Consider the following 17,532-nt stretch of genomic DNA (forward strand, 5'->3'; position numbering starts at 1 on the left):
CCCTCTGTCTCAGGGTTGCCTGAAACCCCTTCCTTCAGGTTTAACTAATTTCTAGAACATTTCACACGACACAGGAAAATGCTGTACTTACCTGATCACCAGTATAACAGCCAAATGGAAAAGATGCATAGAACGAGGTGTGGGTGAAGGGAAGTGAAGGGTCCAGAGCTTCTGTGACTGCTCCCATCACCAACCCAGAAATGCTCTGAACCTCACCATGTAAGGGTTTGGATGGAGCACTCCTTAAGCAGGTGTGATTGATTAAGTCATCGGCCAATGGGGATTAATTCAGTCCTCTAGTCCCTGCCTCCTTCCCCAGAGGTCAGAAGTGAGGCTGAAAGTTCCAACCCTGTAATCACACTTTGGTCTTTCTGGTAGCCAGAAAATGTGCATGCCCTGAAATACATGCATTCTTTCAAAAAAAGAATCCCCTACATTTTTTTTCAGGGTTTTTGTGATGCCAAATTGCTCAACTTGATAGCTTTTCTCTTTCCAACAGTTGAGCAAACCAAATTATTTATATGCAGAAAGATTAGTTTGTTACTGCTTTTTGAATAATAGTAAATCATGCTATACATTTTATACCTGTCACATCTTAAATAACTAATTTTCAATTGTTAATGGGTATCAGAGGATCAAGGGCACCAAAATTATGATTTAATAAGAAACCTAACCTAACACAGTAGTTGCAACCTCATTGTTGATCTTCAGAGCAGGCACTTTGGCTGGAGCTGCCAAGGAAACAAAATGAAGCTAATTTTCTACTTTTCTCTGTTTTAAAAGGGATTAATGAATATAAATATTTACCTATATGATATTAACAGCTTATTTTTTTATATATTTTTATTGACTTCAGAGAGGAAGGGAGAGGGAGAGATAGAAACATCAATAACAAGAGAAGCATTAATTAGTTGCCTCCTGCACGCCACCTACTAGGGATCGAGCCCGCAACTCGGGCATGTACCCTGGCCAGGAATCAAACTGTGATCTCCTGGTTCATAGGTCGATGCTCAACCACGGAGCCAAGCTGGCCAGGCTGATATTAACAATTTCTATAACACATACTTTGGGAACTCTGTGCCTGAATAATTGAGCTATTGATTAATAGTATTTCTAGAACATAAATTAAGCCCTCCAATTTGATTTTATTTAGACATAAAAATTACAATAAAAAGGTTTCCGGATCCTTTTTTGTTTTCCTATTTTAAATGATCTCCCTTGATAAATCTTTTTTTCTTGAGAAAAACTTATTTATTAACCTGCTGGAATCTGCCATTGAATAACAGGACGTCCAAATATCTCACATTCTGCTTCATAATTTACTAACAAAGTTAATATGCAGGAAGGAATCTTTTTAAATAGTTTATTGGCATTCTTAATTGTATTCTGTTATTTTGATTTTTTTTCAGTGAATGGGAAAGGTCATGAGAGAAAAAAAAAATCTCTTCTGAAAAATACAAATGCGGGTTTAAAATCCCTTGTCTGAAATTCTGAAATCCTCAAAAAACTCTGGAAAGCAAAAGGTTGTATGTAATTCAACTGGTGGCAAGACTGGACCTGAAAAAATCTGGGGCTTTTTTTTGTTTAGTTTCTGTTTAATTGACAGACATTAATATTCCCACCTTTACTGCAAAAATGTAAATGTGTTGTGCTTGGGATGCTAGCCCTGGGAGTATCATACAATATAGGGTGGATGAACTGTATTTTCTTTTCAAAACCTGAAATTTCCTGACTTATAAGACATGGCTTGGCCACAAGAGGTTGGGATGAGAGATTATGAACCCGTCCTAGATAAGTATTGGGTGGATGTTCATATAGCACCAAGAATAATAACTTATGACATGAAATTTGGGAGGAGAGTCATAAGCACCAAACTGACCTTCATTTCATTAAGAAAATTGGGGGGCTTAGCAACTTGACCAAGGTTACTCAGCTAACAGTTGGAACCCAGGAAATCTGGCTTCAGAAGTCACGGGTTGTTGTTTTGTTTTTGTTTTTAAATGTTTTTATTGAGTTCAGAGAGGAAGGGAGAGGGAGAGAGAGATAGAAACATCAATGATGAGAGAGAACCATTGATCATCTGCTTCCTGCATGCCCACACTGGGGCCGAGCCACAACCCAGGCATATGCCCCAACCGGGAATCGAACCATGATCTTCTGGTTCTTAGGTTGATGCTCAAACACTGAGCCACACCGGCCAGGCCAAAAGTCATAGTTTTAAACCACAAGGACTTTTCTTACTGAAGCGTATCCTGAAAGCCTCCACTGTCACAGCAGAGAGAGACTGCGTCTTGAGCTGAAATCATGAGGATTTTGTAAAATCTCATACCCTTCTGGGTAAAACTCCAGACTCCAGGAAACTGGCAGCCTCTCATACTCCCAAAGTGTGAAATTGGAGGATTCTTTTAAAGAGAAACGTGAACAGCTTCAAAGGAAACAAGTATGGGAACTGACCTCAGGTGATCCTGGAAAATTCACCTGCCTGATGCTGGCCTTGCACACTGAACTTCTAAGCAGATAGTTAGTGCCTCTTTTATAAATGGGAGGAGATTAGGGATAAACAGACATTTAAGGAAAATATCAAACATGAACCAAATCAGAATAAACAACCAGTAAAAAGCAATCTAGACAAGGTGGAGGAAATACAAAGAGTAGAGAAAATTTCAAATAATATATTACCTTCAGAAATTAAGAGAATTACATCCATGAAAACAAAACAGGACCCTATAAAAAGGAGGGAGATTGCAATAGAGGATATGATAGAACACCTGGAAATTCAAAATGTGATAGTTGAAATTTAGAAGTTCAATAAAATATTGGAAGATAAGTTAGTAAAATTCCCCAGAAAGTAGTTCAAGAAAACAAATAGGGATAATAAACATTAAAGAATTTATCCAGGAGGTTCAGAGGTTTATTTCAGAACTAGAGGCCCAGTGCATGAATTCGTGCACTGGTGGGGTTCCTTGGCCTGGCCTGGGCTCTCTTGCAATCCAGGACCCCTTGGGGGATGTCGGAGAGCTGGTTTAGGCCCAATCCCCACAGGCCAGGCCGAGAGACCCCACTGGTGCACAAAGGGCCTCAAGTATGCATGTAAGATCTTTGGTTAATCTCTTCCCACCCTCTCCGCAGCAGCAACCTAACCCACGGCTGATTCTGCAAGGAATTGGGCTCCCTCCTCTAATGGTCAAAGCGTCTTCCCCCTGGTGGTCATTGCACTTCATAGCTACTGGGCGAATGGGCAAACAGTCAGAGGGTCGCTTAGGCTTTTATATATATAGGTAGGCTTCCAGAAAGAGAAACAGAGGAAACGGTGGCAAAGAAATTGGCAATTTATGAAATGGACTCAAAGCTGAAGAAGGTGAGTCTCGAACATGAAAAATCTTCAGTGCCTGGCCTTTTTTTTTTTTTTTTTAATCCAAGCATTTTATAGAATTTCAGAATACTAGGAGTAAAAAGAAAATATAAGAATTTCAGAAAGGGAAAGAAAAAAACAGTATCACACAAAGAAAAGTAAATAGAATGCTATGGGATTTCTCTACAGCAATCCCAAATTCTAGAAGACAATGAACATTGCTTTCATATTTGTGATAAATAATGTATTTCAGCTTAGCATTCCATACCCAGTCAAACTATCAAGTGAATGTAGCATTAAGTCACTTCCAGGCATGCAAGGACCCTGAAACATTTATTTCCCTTAAACCTTTCTTTAAGAAGCCACTCAAGAATGTGTTTTAGTGAACAGGGCAGTTCACCAAGAAAGAGAAAGAATGTGGTCCAGACACTTGACATTCATGGACCATAAGCAGGTCTAGAAACAGTTCCAGGTTCAAAAAGCACCACTGGAGATGGCAGGCTATGAAGTAAATCACCATGGAGATAAAACAGAACTGATAAAGTGATTGTTACTGTGTTTGAGAGTTTGAAAATAGATGATAATTGAAAGATTTCTAAGTATTTGGGGACAGAGGAAGGGGAGTAACAATAGGTATATGGAAAAATGGGAACTCATGGATATACCTTACAAAATAAGTGTAAGAGAAATGAAAGGTAACAATGACTCAGAAGTAAGTAATATCATGTTAATACACTATATACTGATGACTGATTTAATGAAGGATTAGATTTGTCTGAGGAATCTACAATCCCAAAAACTGTAATAAAAGCCAATAGCTAATATGTGGAAATAAAATTTTTAAAGGAATATAATAATATTTTTGAGAAATAGGAAGAAAATACTAAAAAATGCCAATAGAGTTGAAAATGCTTGCTTCTGGAGAGTACACAAATTAAAATTTCCTTTATTTTCCTATCCTACAAGGTAATTACTATCTATCCATTCAAAAATTTGATTGATGAAAATACAATTTATCCTCTTTCAATCATTCTGTTTATACTGGTATTATTCTGTTGACATTTGACTTTTCATTTTTTGTATTATTATTCAATTAACCATGTATCCTGAACATCTCAATTTATAGACCTCTTTACCTTTATAAATCATTGTATAGGAATCATTCACTATGTATTATATTGTTGTCATTTTTTGTCAATTCCCTTTTTAGGGACATTAGGGTGTTTCTGGTATTTTGCTCTTAGCAACAACACTTGGATAAATAGTCTTAGTACATTATTTGTACCTATATGTGTTGTATTTCTTTAGGACACATTGCTACAAATGATATTGCCTGTTGAAAATTTACATATTGATAAAGATTTCCCCCATTACTTTCCAAAATGGTGGACAAATAGATTCATACAAATCATATTCTCTACACAGAATGATAATATTGACTCTTCCATGCAGTATTTTTTCTTTCTGTGATTTTGTTGCATGAGAAAAAACTTTCTGTAGAGAAACATTAACATTGATAAAATAAAGGTTTTGTTTACATTGTTCCTGAATCTAATGGGAATCTGTCATAACTGTTCTCTGTATAAATTTTTTTAAATGTTTGTTTTTCTTTTTCATTAAGAAAAATAATTCTAGTTCTACTATATGGAGAGTTTTAATGAGGATAAATGTCAAACTGTATTTAATATTCTGACATGTATCAAGTTGTCTTCATTAAACACATATACTCTACAGAAAATAAATTATTTGATGTTTAAGTACATGGCAGAATGTGTGTGTTTTTTAATTATTATTTTAAAGAACGTATCTGGAGAATTGTGTTTTTTATACATACCTGAATTTTTAAAATCAGAATCTGAATGATGAGTTTACTCTTCTGGAAGAGGATTCCCTAAAAATTTATAACTTTCATTTATTCATTGGAATGCACAAGACTATTGAACTGAACCAGGGAATTTACTTTTTTTTTTTTAAACATTCTCCTTAAGAACATTCATAAAAAAAGCACTTGTCATATAGTCATTGAGCTATATTTGAAAGTCTGAAGAATCCTTATGAGACTTTTTAATAAATGCTCTGTGTTTTTCCTTTTTTAGGGGCACGGCGATTGCCGGTATTGTGTTTGGAATCGTATTTATCATGGGGGTCATTGCTGGAATCGCCATATGTATCTGCATGTGCATGAAAAATAACCGCGGGACCCGGGTGGGCGTCCTCAGCACCACCCGCATCAATGCCATCACCTCCTATCCTGGTAAGAAAAATTGCTCACTTCTTCTCAGGAAAGAGTCATGCTCTACTCCTTGGAGAGAGGAAACATTAAAGAAACTCACTGGAATAATCTTCAAGTATTTAGTGTATTTCTAAATTAATGCAGATTGAAAATATAGCTTTCATTGGCGATTACTTAGATCCAAATAATAAAATCCACCTGATATTTGAAGATATTCATATTTTCAATGGCTGTTTCATTGACTACAATGAGCAATCTTCCAGTGTATCTACCTGCCACTGGGGATCGGAGCCTGCATGTGCCCTGACAGGAATTGAACCTTGACCTCCTGGTTCATAGCTTGATGCTCAACCACTGAGACACACCAGCTGGGCTAAAATTAATTTTTAAAACATTTTAAAATATTATTTATAAAATTAGACACAAAATATTTTCATGTGAAGTATTGTGATTTTTTTCGGGTTTGAACTTTCTATTTCACACATGGAAACATGTGTTTTACATGTTATAGTGGCATCATTAATACTGGCAGATCACAGAGGCGTGTTGCATTTTTAGTAAGTGTATGGTTCTGGGAACCGATTAATGCAAGAAACATAATAAACCTTATGGTAGAAGCATTTTTACTGCAAAAAGACAAGGTCTTCGAGACATAATGTGCTTGATTACTTCTCATTTCCTTCTCAAAGACACTAATTAAGCTTTTACTTAAAGGATAGGGAAGCAACTCAGAGTAGAATTGAATGCTTTTCAAAATCTTCCATGTGTGGAAATATGAAATGTTTTTACCCACAGTAATTAATTAACCCTGTGATAATAGAGATAGTCTGGAGGCCACATAAGTGAGTAGAAAATAATTTAGCCAAGGTTATAGTACCCCTTGGTGAAAGTGCTCAGTGGGGAACCTGACAGTGAACGTAATTACTCTGCACTGGGAAGGAGATTACCCAGAAAAGGTAATCTGCCATCCTGACCCTTTGGACAGTGACCTTCTGAAATAGTTTTTTATTTTTTTATTTTTATTCCTGTCGTGTTGGGTAGAATGAATGATGTCTGTTTAATTACAATTGTTTTTAAAACCATCTGTGTGAAAATAAGGATTATTATTCCAGTCTTACATTTCCACTACTTGCCAGAAATTCAATATAAATTAAAAAAAGTGATCATATTAACCCCTTTTTAAGAAGTTGGCTTGGATTACACACAGCTGAAAGGAAATAATACAGAACGACCCTAACAAGAGATAAAAGTCAAATGCCAATGAAAGGAAAACAATGCATTTTAACGCTATCAAGAGAGTTGAGATTTGAAGTGCATTACTGAGTCCCTGATATTGATTGATAACAGATAGATATATAAAAGATAGATAGATAGATAGATAGATAGATAGATAGATAGATAGATAGATATGAACAATGGAGGAGGGGGAGGCTCTTGCTAACAGAAAAATGCCAAAGGATACATGTAGAAAGGAGCTGTGGAGTTGGAAAATTCATCATTTTAAAACCATCATAAGAAAGATTTAGGACAAGAATCATCAATTTATGGTGAGTCTGGGGGGAAAGATTGCAGAGGACCAGTATGTGTGCATGTTCTTCAAGTATCTATTTCCAGATTCTTATTAATTATAAAAGTGAAGAAACCCAACAACATCTTGACCGGGACATAAAAACTAATATCACCAAAGAAAGACAAGTGGACATCTTACATCTTTGGGTGCTGCTCTGAGGGTGACACAGCTTCATCTGGCTGGAAGTTCACAGCCTGAATCTTAGCATGAAAACTTATCTGACAAACCCAAGTTGAGGAACATTCTATAAAATAACTAGCTTGCAGTATTTAAAATATCTTGGAAATATTTCATTAAGAAATTAGCACTCCCATCCTGGCCAGTTTGGCTCAGTGGATAGAGTGTTGGTCTGTGGACTGAAGGGTCCCGGGTTTGATTCTGGTCAAGGGCATGTGCCTTGGTTGTGGGCACATCCCAGGTAGCGGAGTGTGCAGGAGGCAGCTGATCGATGTTTCTCTCTCATTGATATTTCTAATTCTCTATCCCTCTCCCTTCCTCTCTGTAAAAAAAATCAATAAAATATAATTTTAAAAAAGAAATTAACACTCCATTTGAATCATTGAATTAGTATTTGAGGGCAACCTTATAGGAATATGTACAGGACATGGGAGACTTTCAACTACTCATCTGAGGAGGAGTTGACGATAAGTGTCTTCTAATTGTGCCTATTTTTTTTTTAATGAAATAAGAAGCAAGTCTTACACTAAAATTAGGTTAAGGAAGTGTTTGTAGTTAAGGAGAAAGAAAAATGCATGAAACAGTCATCTCAGAGAATGGAGGGGTGCTGAAATACTTAATTTCCAGGCACTGCCAACAGTCTGCACACTTAAGAATCAATCAGCACAATTGTACAATTTTATCCTCATATTCTAAGCTCCTGGGCACAGAGCTGGGTAGCCAAAATATTGGATTTAATTAGGATTGGAGTTTCCTCAGGCAATGGGGAAAGAAAGAGAAAAGAAAGTTGATGATAGATGCACAGAAATGATTTCTGTGATGGGCCATAAATCTAAGCTACATAAAAATATGAAGACAGAAAGGAGGTGACATCAGTTTAAATGATAATTTTTAAATGTCATCAGTAAATTGAAAATTCAGGTGAGGTTCAAGTTGTTTTGGAATGTGTTTTCTAGAAAGATAAAGAGTTGTGTTCAGATTTGCAAAATGGTAGTATTATTGATTACAAAGTGAGAAAATGATTTTTGAATGCAAAAATGTCCAAAGGACTGAGAAGTAGGGTCACTTGTGTTAAAGAATGACTAAAGCAGATAATTTAGGTGATAACAAACCAACACCATGACGTAAGCAGTCTTCAAAATGAAGGCTACAAAATGAGCTGAAGCAGGGGAAGCTTTTACAAGGTAAAAAATAAAAACAAGGAAGATAAAAATAGTAAGCGGTAGCCATTTAGGTGATTCCTGGAATTTTATTCTAAAGAACCAATTCAAAATAATAAGAAGTCTATGTGTAGAAAGACATTTATCACCCCATTATTTATAATAATAATAATTTGTTGATCTCAAAACAAGAGAATGATCAGTTGAATAATATGCAGCTATTAACAATAATGTTTATGAAGAATATATAGCACAATGAAAAGCACTATGTTATAACACAAAGTATAAAAAAGCATGTAACATTTTATATGACCACAAGGATATAAAAAACAAATGACTAGAAGAGAATATATAACCTTTAGTAAATTGTGGTGACAAAATTATAGATGATTTTTCTGTTTGCAATTTTTCTAAAATAATGTTGCATAGTTTTTATAACACTATGCATCTTCCTTTTACATTTGCTTTAGAAATGTTGGCCTGAGTGGATGAAAAACATTAAATTTCTTCTATGAATTCATAGCATCCTTACATTTTCTAATATTGTAGACAACTATAATGACATTAAGGATAAATGGCACGCCTGCTCTACTTAAATCAGAAAATTGGAATATTGGTTATAAAAGAATTTCTAAGGTACCCTATCTCCATCTGCGTCCGTATATCTTTTAGAGATGACTTAACCTTTAAAGAAGAACAAATCCTTTTAGAGTTAATCCGGATTTCTAAAAATGGATACCGTGCAAAGTTGCTTCCTAGTGAAACCTTATTATCTGCAAGAAAGAAAGATAGCACAGCCCACAGATATACAAGTATTATTTCAAAAATGTCTTCCAGGAGCTGGTACCATAAACGATGTGCCATGTCTATTTCATGATGGATCGTCCAAATATCGCTCTTCAGCATTATATTATCACTTCATCAAAATTCAAAGGCTAGATGAATGCAAGAACACTGTTTCATATGTTAGATTTTCTTGTTCAACATGCAGCTGTGTAAACCATGGGGAATCTCACTGAAATGTCCTCCGGCAGTTTTTATGCAGATGGCAAACCATAAACGCTTTGTTACCGAGGCATAGCCACATACTGCGGCTTCATGACAGAGAATGATGCAGTCAATCTGTAGAAGCATTCGGTGTGCACTCCTCACGTGGGAGGCAGGGAAAAGCCTCGATATGAAAACAACTTAAAACCACATGCTGAAAAGAAGCAGTTCAATGGGTATCCAGCTGTAGCTTCCTATTTTCCATGGAGGCTGCATTTCTTGGCTTGGAGGAAGTTCATTACAAATCTCTTTGTCTCAGTCCTCCTGGACAGAATGAAGCAAAGGAGTGGGCGTAATGCAGAGGGGATGTGTGATTAGGCTCCACAGGAGTTATTCCATTTGATTGTAGAAAACAAGGCTTGAAATAGCCCAGCCTCCAAAGGTCTAAAGCAGCCACGGGGACGCTGTAGTTATCATTGCTGCTTTCTCTACGAGCACTGTCCTTGTCAGAAGCCCTCAGTCTGCTCAGACCCCTGGAGACTCGCAGAGCCTATGCTGACCAGAGAAATCCTTGAAGGACATCCCACCCAGTACTATGTCTCGATCTTCCTCTTTTCTGAAGTGACTCAATCCCACTTCCTCATATTCCTGAGGATAGGCAGATCTGTAAATGGTTCAAGTCATCCAACTTGTGATAAAATCAGCCAACTAAAAGGGATCGAAAGAACCAGTTTGTGTTCACCAATAGGGTGAAGCCCGGTGTTTGCCCAGGTATATCTGTCAGAACACTGTCATAATCTTATTGGTACAAGCACATTTTAGAAGACACCTTAGAAATAAGGTGGTTGAAATGGTGCTTGCTCTCTCCTCCCATTCCAATGTTAAGAAGCTGGCCTTTGGTTTGGTTTTGGCATTATTATGACACTAGGCTACCTTCACTGTAAGCAATTCAACATGTCAATTCCAAGTAGAATCATGATCTGGATGATGAGTCAAGTACTGGCAAGTCATCAGAGGGCCTGGTGAGGGTTTGCTCAGATGTTGAGGAATGGCTGGGTTCTTAAAGGGATGATGCACTCAAGGGGTACCTTTCTTCAACCCTAGAGATGGGGTTGAGATCACTACAAAACAGACATCCATACATAGCCATAATAAAGTGCATTAAATGTGATTTAAAAACACACTGACATATATTTCAATAAAAAATTAAGAAAATTTTTCAAATAAAATTTAGAAAACTAAATTCTTCATCCTTATTTGCAAACCTGTTTATCCTTTTTTTATTATTTTTTTTCTTTCTTGTTCTTGTAATGCCTCCATGACCTTCCAAGTATGGGAGCCCAGTACTGGGTGTCCAATACTTCAACACCTTCTTTTACTCTCCACACCTTTCTCCACCTACCCAGTCATCACCTCAGTGCTCAGAGCTGCCTAAGGGCTCTTATGATTTCCCCCCCACACACATACACTGCCTTATAATCCCTCACATAGCTCTTACATCATCTCACTTGTTCTTTGATCCACCTCAATTCATATTCCAAAGACACATTCACTAGAATATTTTAAAAAATCTCTTGAAATTGTACATTGTTCACTCCTTGTGTGATTTTCAAAGTCCACCATGATCATAATACTATCAGATTCCTCAACAACTTTCCCATTTCTCCCCTCCATGTACTTTGTGCTTTGTATAAAAATGTTTTCCTGTTTCTGTGCTTTTACTCAAACTTGAATTATCCTCTAGCCTCTTCTCTGTCTGTCCTTTCACATCATATTTCCAAGAAACTTAGCCTAAGCCACCAACCCTAAATACTTTGACCAATGGCACTCAGCCCTCAGCCTGATAAAACTCAGATTTTTGCAGGCAAAAATTATGTTCCCTCTCAAAGCACCCAGCCCAGTGGCATAAACATGGTGGATTCTCAAATATTTGCTACCTGCCTGATGCCCTTTTCCTTTTCTTTTTCAGTGGCACCACCTCCCTATAGTTACAACCATGAGATGGAATACTGTGCAGAACTGCCTCCTCCCTACTCCCCAACCCCACAGTCTTCAGCACAGCGTTCTCCACCCCCTCCTTACCCTGGACACTCAAGGAAATAACCTTTCTCCCTGAAGAGAATATGTGCCTGCCACACGTCTTGCCATGAGTAAAATGCCTACACTCAGAAACAGGAACGGACTGCTGTGAGGAATAGTCCTTTGGGTCAAACAATGTGTCAAGTGCAATGTCTAAGCTAAGAGATACGGGGTTTTTAACCCTCCTCAGAGCTGACCCCATCTGGAGTATTATGTTTGGTAAGATGGAACCACATTTGAAGAGATCTACTGATCAACGTAAGCACATTTGGAAGAGAGTCATGAGAGAGACAAAATACCTGAAGATCATGTTGCTTATGGAGATTGCAACATTGATCCAAAGAGAAGATTTATGTAAGACAGGACTACATAAAGAAAGCACCAGATTCTGTATTCCACATAGCTTTAAGAGTCAGAGCTAGAATTATTCATTCTTCCGTTCATCAGTAAATGCTGATCACGTGCATGAGAACCTACTCTGTGCCTTATACTGTTGGAAGCACTGGATGGAAGTTACAGGAACTTTGGTTTCAGGGCTTCTGTGAAGCGCCCTGTTGCCAAGGCTTCAAACAGAACCTGGCTGACGATCGGTGAGAGATTTGCTCTAGAAGGGTTAGCTCAGTCAAATGGTCGAAGGTGGACCTCAAAGTTCTGCTCGTGTTATATGCAGGTGTGGGGTAGATTTGTATGCCTCCAAAAACAAAAACTAATGTAATAGTTGGATCTTGCCTATTTAATTTGGATCAAAGAGATTCAAAGTTGCTTGAAGCCAAGAACTCTTCAATGCTAATTACTGCCACCTAAAAATCATCTGGCTTGACTTAGTGTATTATGACAAAGGTTATTTCAATGATGGAAAAAAATGTATGAAGTTCCATAAGCAACAAATTCTTCACTTCAGAGTAAAAGGTCACAAGCCAAATATTTTCTTTTTGTGTCAGGAAGAAAAATCTCAGAACTTGACCATGGAGATATACAGGTTTGCAAAAAAAGAAGAGGAAGAAATGAAGATGGGGTTCTGTTCTGTGGATTTCCATTCATCCATAGCTTAGACAGATTTCTATTTCTCTTTTGTGATATTTTCATAATCTATTCCCTTGAAAAAGTTAATGGAAAAGGTAGGATATTAATACCAAATTGTTGCCTTTTGCCAAAATCCAAATGTTATCAAGTGCCTATCTTTAGGTGTAAACATTGTTAATAAATAATTCTAATTTGCCATATTTTTCTGCAAGTGGCCTTAATATTTATGTTTTTATGTTGAACTTTTCATGTATTTAAAATTTACACTAAGAAAATATTGGGACTAGATTATTAAATTTTCATATCACTTTGCAATTAAATCTAAAATGTTTAATCCAACATCATTGTTATGTTTCAGTGAAACCCCAAAACAGTGCAAAGAATTTGCTGAATAAAACAAAAGAAATGCCTTAAGGTATAAATTATAGTTCCCATTCTTGTAGTTGGGAAAGTTAGTAGCTAATATACATAGCATATTTTACTTACAAATACTTCTATCTGACTGAAATATGGTTTAACTGCCAGTGAGATTTAAAAACTGGTGAGTTTTCAATGACTTGCTTGGTTTTAGGCACTGACAATTGTCTTACTCATGAAGACACAGTGCATTCAAGAGTTCCAGCCTATTCTAGTGACTGAGCTTTAGCACAGTTTTCACAGTACATCCGCTTTCATTCATCTCTCTTCTTTGCAAGTGTGATCAGACCCAATCCCACTAAAGCTGTGCAGCTCAAAGCGCCAGGGTCTCTGTGACTGAATTTCAGAATGTTGGTTGCAAATGCACCATATATTTCTTAAGAAAAACAGAGAGGAAAAGACCAGTGGAAATTGAATTCTCATCATCTTCACCATCAATAAACATTTATCACGCGCCTCCTATAGTCTGCAATCATTGCCCACGTAGGAACCATTTCTGTCCACACCATCTCTCTTCTTTGAGTCGTTTTATGGCCTCCCATAAAATATATCACAAACCCATAGACCTACCAGAGATGACTATTTTTATTATTTGTATTTAGTGTCACAATAGCATAAATGTGCACATTATCAGGATAGACTTTTGGAGTTCACTGATTATTTTCATAGATGAAACATCTTGGGGGAAAATAGTATTGTTGTGAAAGCTTTGAATTATGATTATTTAAAAACTACTGTATTTGCTGAGGCCAAAATGTTTACAATAAGCAATAAAATGAAACAACCCATTATAACAAGGGTTATATTTTAATTGTGTCTATTTTATTTCGCCCTCCCTTCCTGATGATATAGCCTTATTCTTCTGTACAGAAAACACAAGACTGGAGCCAGATAGACTTTATTATCAATCCTGTCTCCTGCCTGTATGATCTAATACAGGCCACTTCATCTCTCTAAAATGCAACTTTCTGCTCTGGAAAATGTAAATCATACAACGGGCTTTATCAGGTTTTCTGCAAATTGGATGGATACATACAACATTCTGGCACATAGAAAATGTTCTATTAATATTTGCCAAAAATACATTAACAAAAGAATGACAGCCTCTCGGATTGTGCTATCCAACACATTAGCCACCATCTACATATGGTTATTTAAATGTAAATGAATTCAAATTAAACTAAATGGCAAATTCATTTCCTCCATCTCACCGGCCGCATTTCAAATGCTATACAGCCTCACATGGCTACTAGCTACCTTATTGGGCAGTACTGCTCTAGAAAAATCCTTTATGTGAAACGCAATGAGGTAGCAGGAAGAAGCTGAAAAAGAGACCTCTACAGTCATCTATTCCAGGAGTTGACTTTGTCAGGTAATGGCGATGTCCGTCACCAACGTATGGGAAGAGGCCATTGCTCTAGAAGTAAGGCTGTGACCTGCAGGAGAGCTCATGAGCAATGAGAAGCCTACTCGGGGCCAGGGCTGAGGAAGCTATTATAAGAGTTGATGGGCTGAATCTAGATGACAGACCCTGGACCCAGCCCAGAAGCTGGTGAGACAGGACCACAGCCTATTCTCAGACTCTAATAAATTCTGCAGCTGTCCTGCTCAGCCCTAGAAGCCATGAGAGGAGTATTGAGGGCCACCTACATCTTCCTAAGGTGTGGCTCTGCGGTGTACTCTTCTATTAAGTCATAGCCATATTGCCACCACCAGATGAAAGCTACACTCTCCACTCATCCACTCTATTCCCAACTTATCCTTGTAGCCAAACCCATTGCCAATGTGGGGCTGTTGCCGAAATAGGATCTGGAAACCATCAACTAGTGGGGCTCTGGGTGCTATTGCTTTATTTTTAACTTAATTAAAACAACACCAGAATGTCAGTCACAGGATCATCTTACTAATCACCAGAGAGGCTGCTAAGGGCTACCAGAGCCTCAATCAGAACCTGGTGGAAATATGCAATTTTAATTTTCAAACTAAAGGCCCAAGCTGCAAGGAGTATAGCCAAACTTGTGTACGTTCAATGCTCTTCCGGTCCAACCGCATTTGGCGGCATGGTTCAGTGCAAACTGTGTTGGGACCTTGAGAAGGAAAAAGTGACATAACTAGCTTTAAAAAGATCTTACGGGTGAACCCAGCACTTGCCTCTTATGAGTCATTAATGCAGAAGAAAGAACAAAGGTTTCCGAATAAGAGAGACTTGGGTTTCTCTCTCATCTCTGTCACCTTCTGGCTATGTGTTCTGAGCCAAATAAGTGAGTTTTCATCATCTCAGTCTTTCCAAAAGATGTGAACAACGCCACCCTTGCCAGGTTGTTGCAATGATTGTAAACAGTATATGTGGAACATCTGTCATAAAGATTCTATCTGGTTGGTGGCTCATACAGACACAAATATATATGCTATTCTCTTTCTAAAATCTGTGCCCCCATTTCCAAGCCTCACCACTTCTAGAAGCAAGTGTAATAGTGATCCATTGCTGTGTAACAAATTTCCTGAAAACTTTGTGGCTACAGGCAATGGCATTTACTATCTTAGTTTCAGTAGAAAATGAAATCTAGGTGTGGCTTAGCTGGGTCCCCTGCCTCAGGGAGTTTCACAGGCTGCAGTCATCTTAATGTGCAACGGAAGAAGGATCTGCCTCCAAGCTCAATTCCTTGCCATATAGGTCTTTCCATAGGGCAACTCCAGATATGTCAGCTTGCTTCCCCCAGAGCGAGCAAGCAAACAGGGCCTAGCATGAGGGAGCATGTCTGCAATGCTTAGTGTTGGCAAGAGGGAAAGCATAGATTTATAAAACCTAATCTTGAAAGTGACATCCCATCACTTTTGCTATGTTCTATACCTTAGAATTGGGCCACTAGGTCCAGTTTGCACAAAAGAGGGGGGGACTACATGAGCGCACAAATAGCAGGAGGTGAGAGGATTTGGAGCCATCTTAGTAGTCAGCCTACCATCACAGGGATATTTCATCTCATTCCTGAAGTCCATTATTTGGAGTTTAGGCAATCTTTCCTCTAACAGGTTGGACCAACTCAACAGCTAAAAGAATCCGAGGGCGGTGCTTGGCTGTGATCAGATTGTTTTTAGAGAGCTAATGGGTAGAATGGAGCCAGCAGCATTCACAGGGCCATATTAATTGGGTAAGTGCTACATTCCTAAGGAATATATAGAAGATGACACAGAACATTTGTGTTTCTCATGAACTTCGTTAATGAGCCACACTAAAGCACATCGTGTTTTGGCAAGGAGCGAAGTGTACCACATATCTTATAAACAAGTCTTAACGTGATCTCAGCTCCTTCCAAGATAAGTAATCTTCCAGAAAAGCGTTCCACAACAAGCTTCCAGGTGAGTGTTCAGTGGATCACACTGCTACCAAACCTAACCCTGAATACCTTCACTGAAAATGGAAAACACATCCGAGGCAATGTTTGGGACTGCAGAAACACATGCTGGGAATGGTTGCCTTCTCCGGGCACATTAAGCATAATTAGTTTTTAAAACGTTGTTCCAAGTCAGACTCTTCGACTCCTATTTCTGCTCTGTTCCCATCTTCTCACCCAGTCATGAGCAACTTCTGAGTGTGTGCCTCCTGCCATTGCTTGGTGTGAAGAGGAGGCAGGGGAATCATTTTCTGAATCACAGTTGGTCGTGGGTGATGAGTGAATAAGAGCTCTCATATTGTTTACATGGCCTGAAGGATGGATCATTTAAATTTTTTTCAGATGAAAATCCAAAGAGAACCAAATGATCTGATGTTCCCATTTTTGTATCTGATTGTAAGTCAGTGTCTTCATTATCGAACATGTTGTGTATTATCTTCTTCTTTGGAGACAACTTGGAAGCCATTCAGAAGTTTGATTCCTTCTACTTTGCCTGTGAAAATGTACATGGAGACCCACCCCCTGGATCTCTTACTCCTTCATCTTCTGGCTGGGGATAGGCCACTCACTTCTTCTGTAGCTAAAGGGCTTATACTCTGAAGAGAGATCTGATCATTTTTCCAGTCCTTTTCTACACCTATTTTGTAGCCCTCTTATGCCCTTCACAGATTGTTAAATGTCTGTCTCCCCCCTGAGACCATAAGGTCTTTGAGAACAAGGACTGTCTATTGGGCATTGTAATCCCCAGTGGGTAACTATACAATAAGTGGAACAAGACATAAATGATGGAATATATTAAGTCAGCAAATAATATTTGACATTAAAGCATGTTAAAATAACTTTAAGAATTAGAGAAAGAGAGTTTAGAGTGAGTAGTATATTCTAAGTAGGGTCCATAATCCAAGGTATGGGTAAGAGAACTGGACAAGAGGGCGATAGTGTCTTAGTTTTTAACGGATGACATGTGCCAATGCAGATCCAGTTGGATCCAGTCACTAAGCACAGTGTTAGCACATGTCAAGTCCATGAACGCACTCACCTTCATAGACTCATTCAAGGGGAACAGGACAGCATGCCAGTTGGAGAGAGGCACTTTTATAATCCTTTAGATTAAAATTTGGCTTATTTTTTACACAGAAGGA

General features: G+C 38.0%; 1 protein-coding gene across 1 annotated transcript in view; it reads left to right on the forward strand.

Annotated features, from left to right (window-relative positions):
- Positions 1-13,809, forward strand: part of CYYR1 (cysteine and tyrosine rich 1) — an 80,811-nt gene extending 67,002 nt beyond the window's left edge. Inside the window, exons 3-4 of the mRNA XM_008145628.3 lie at positions 5,449-5,606; positions 11,449-13,809. Coding sequence (XP_008143850.2) covers positions 5,449-5,606; positions 11,449-11,582 — 292 coding nt within the window. The 3' untranslated portion in view covers positions 11,583-13,809. The remainder of the gene's footprint in view (positions 1-5,448; positions 5,607-11,448) is intronic.
- Positions 13,810-17,532: the final 3,723 nt, after the last annotated feature.

The sequence above is a fragment of the Eptesicus fuscus genome, chromosome 3 (assembly GCF_027574615.1).
Source record: "Eptesicus fuscus isolate TK198812 chromosome 3, DD_ASM_mEF_20220401, whole genome shotgun sequence".
Lineage (NCBI taxonomy): Eukaryota > Metazoa > Chordata > Mammalia > Chiroptera > Vespertilionidae > Eptesicus > Eptesicus fuscus.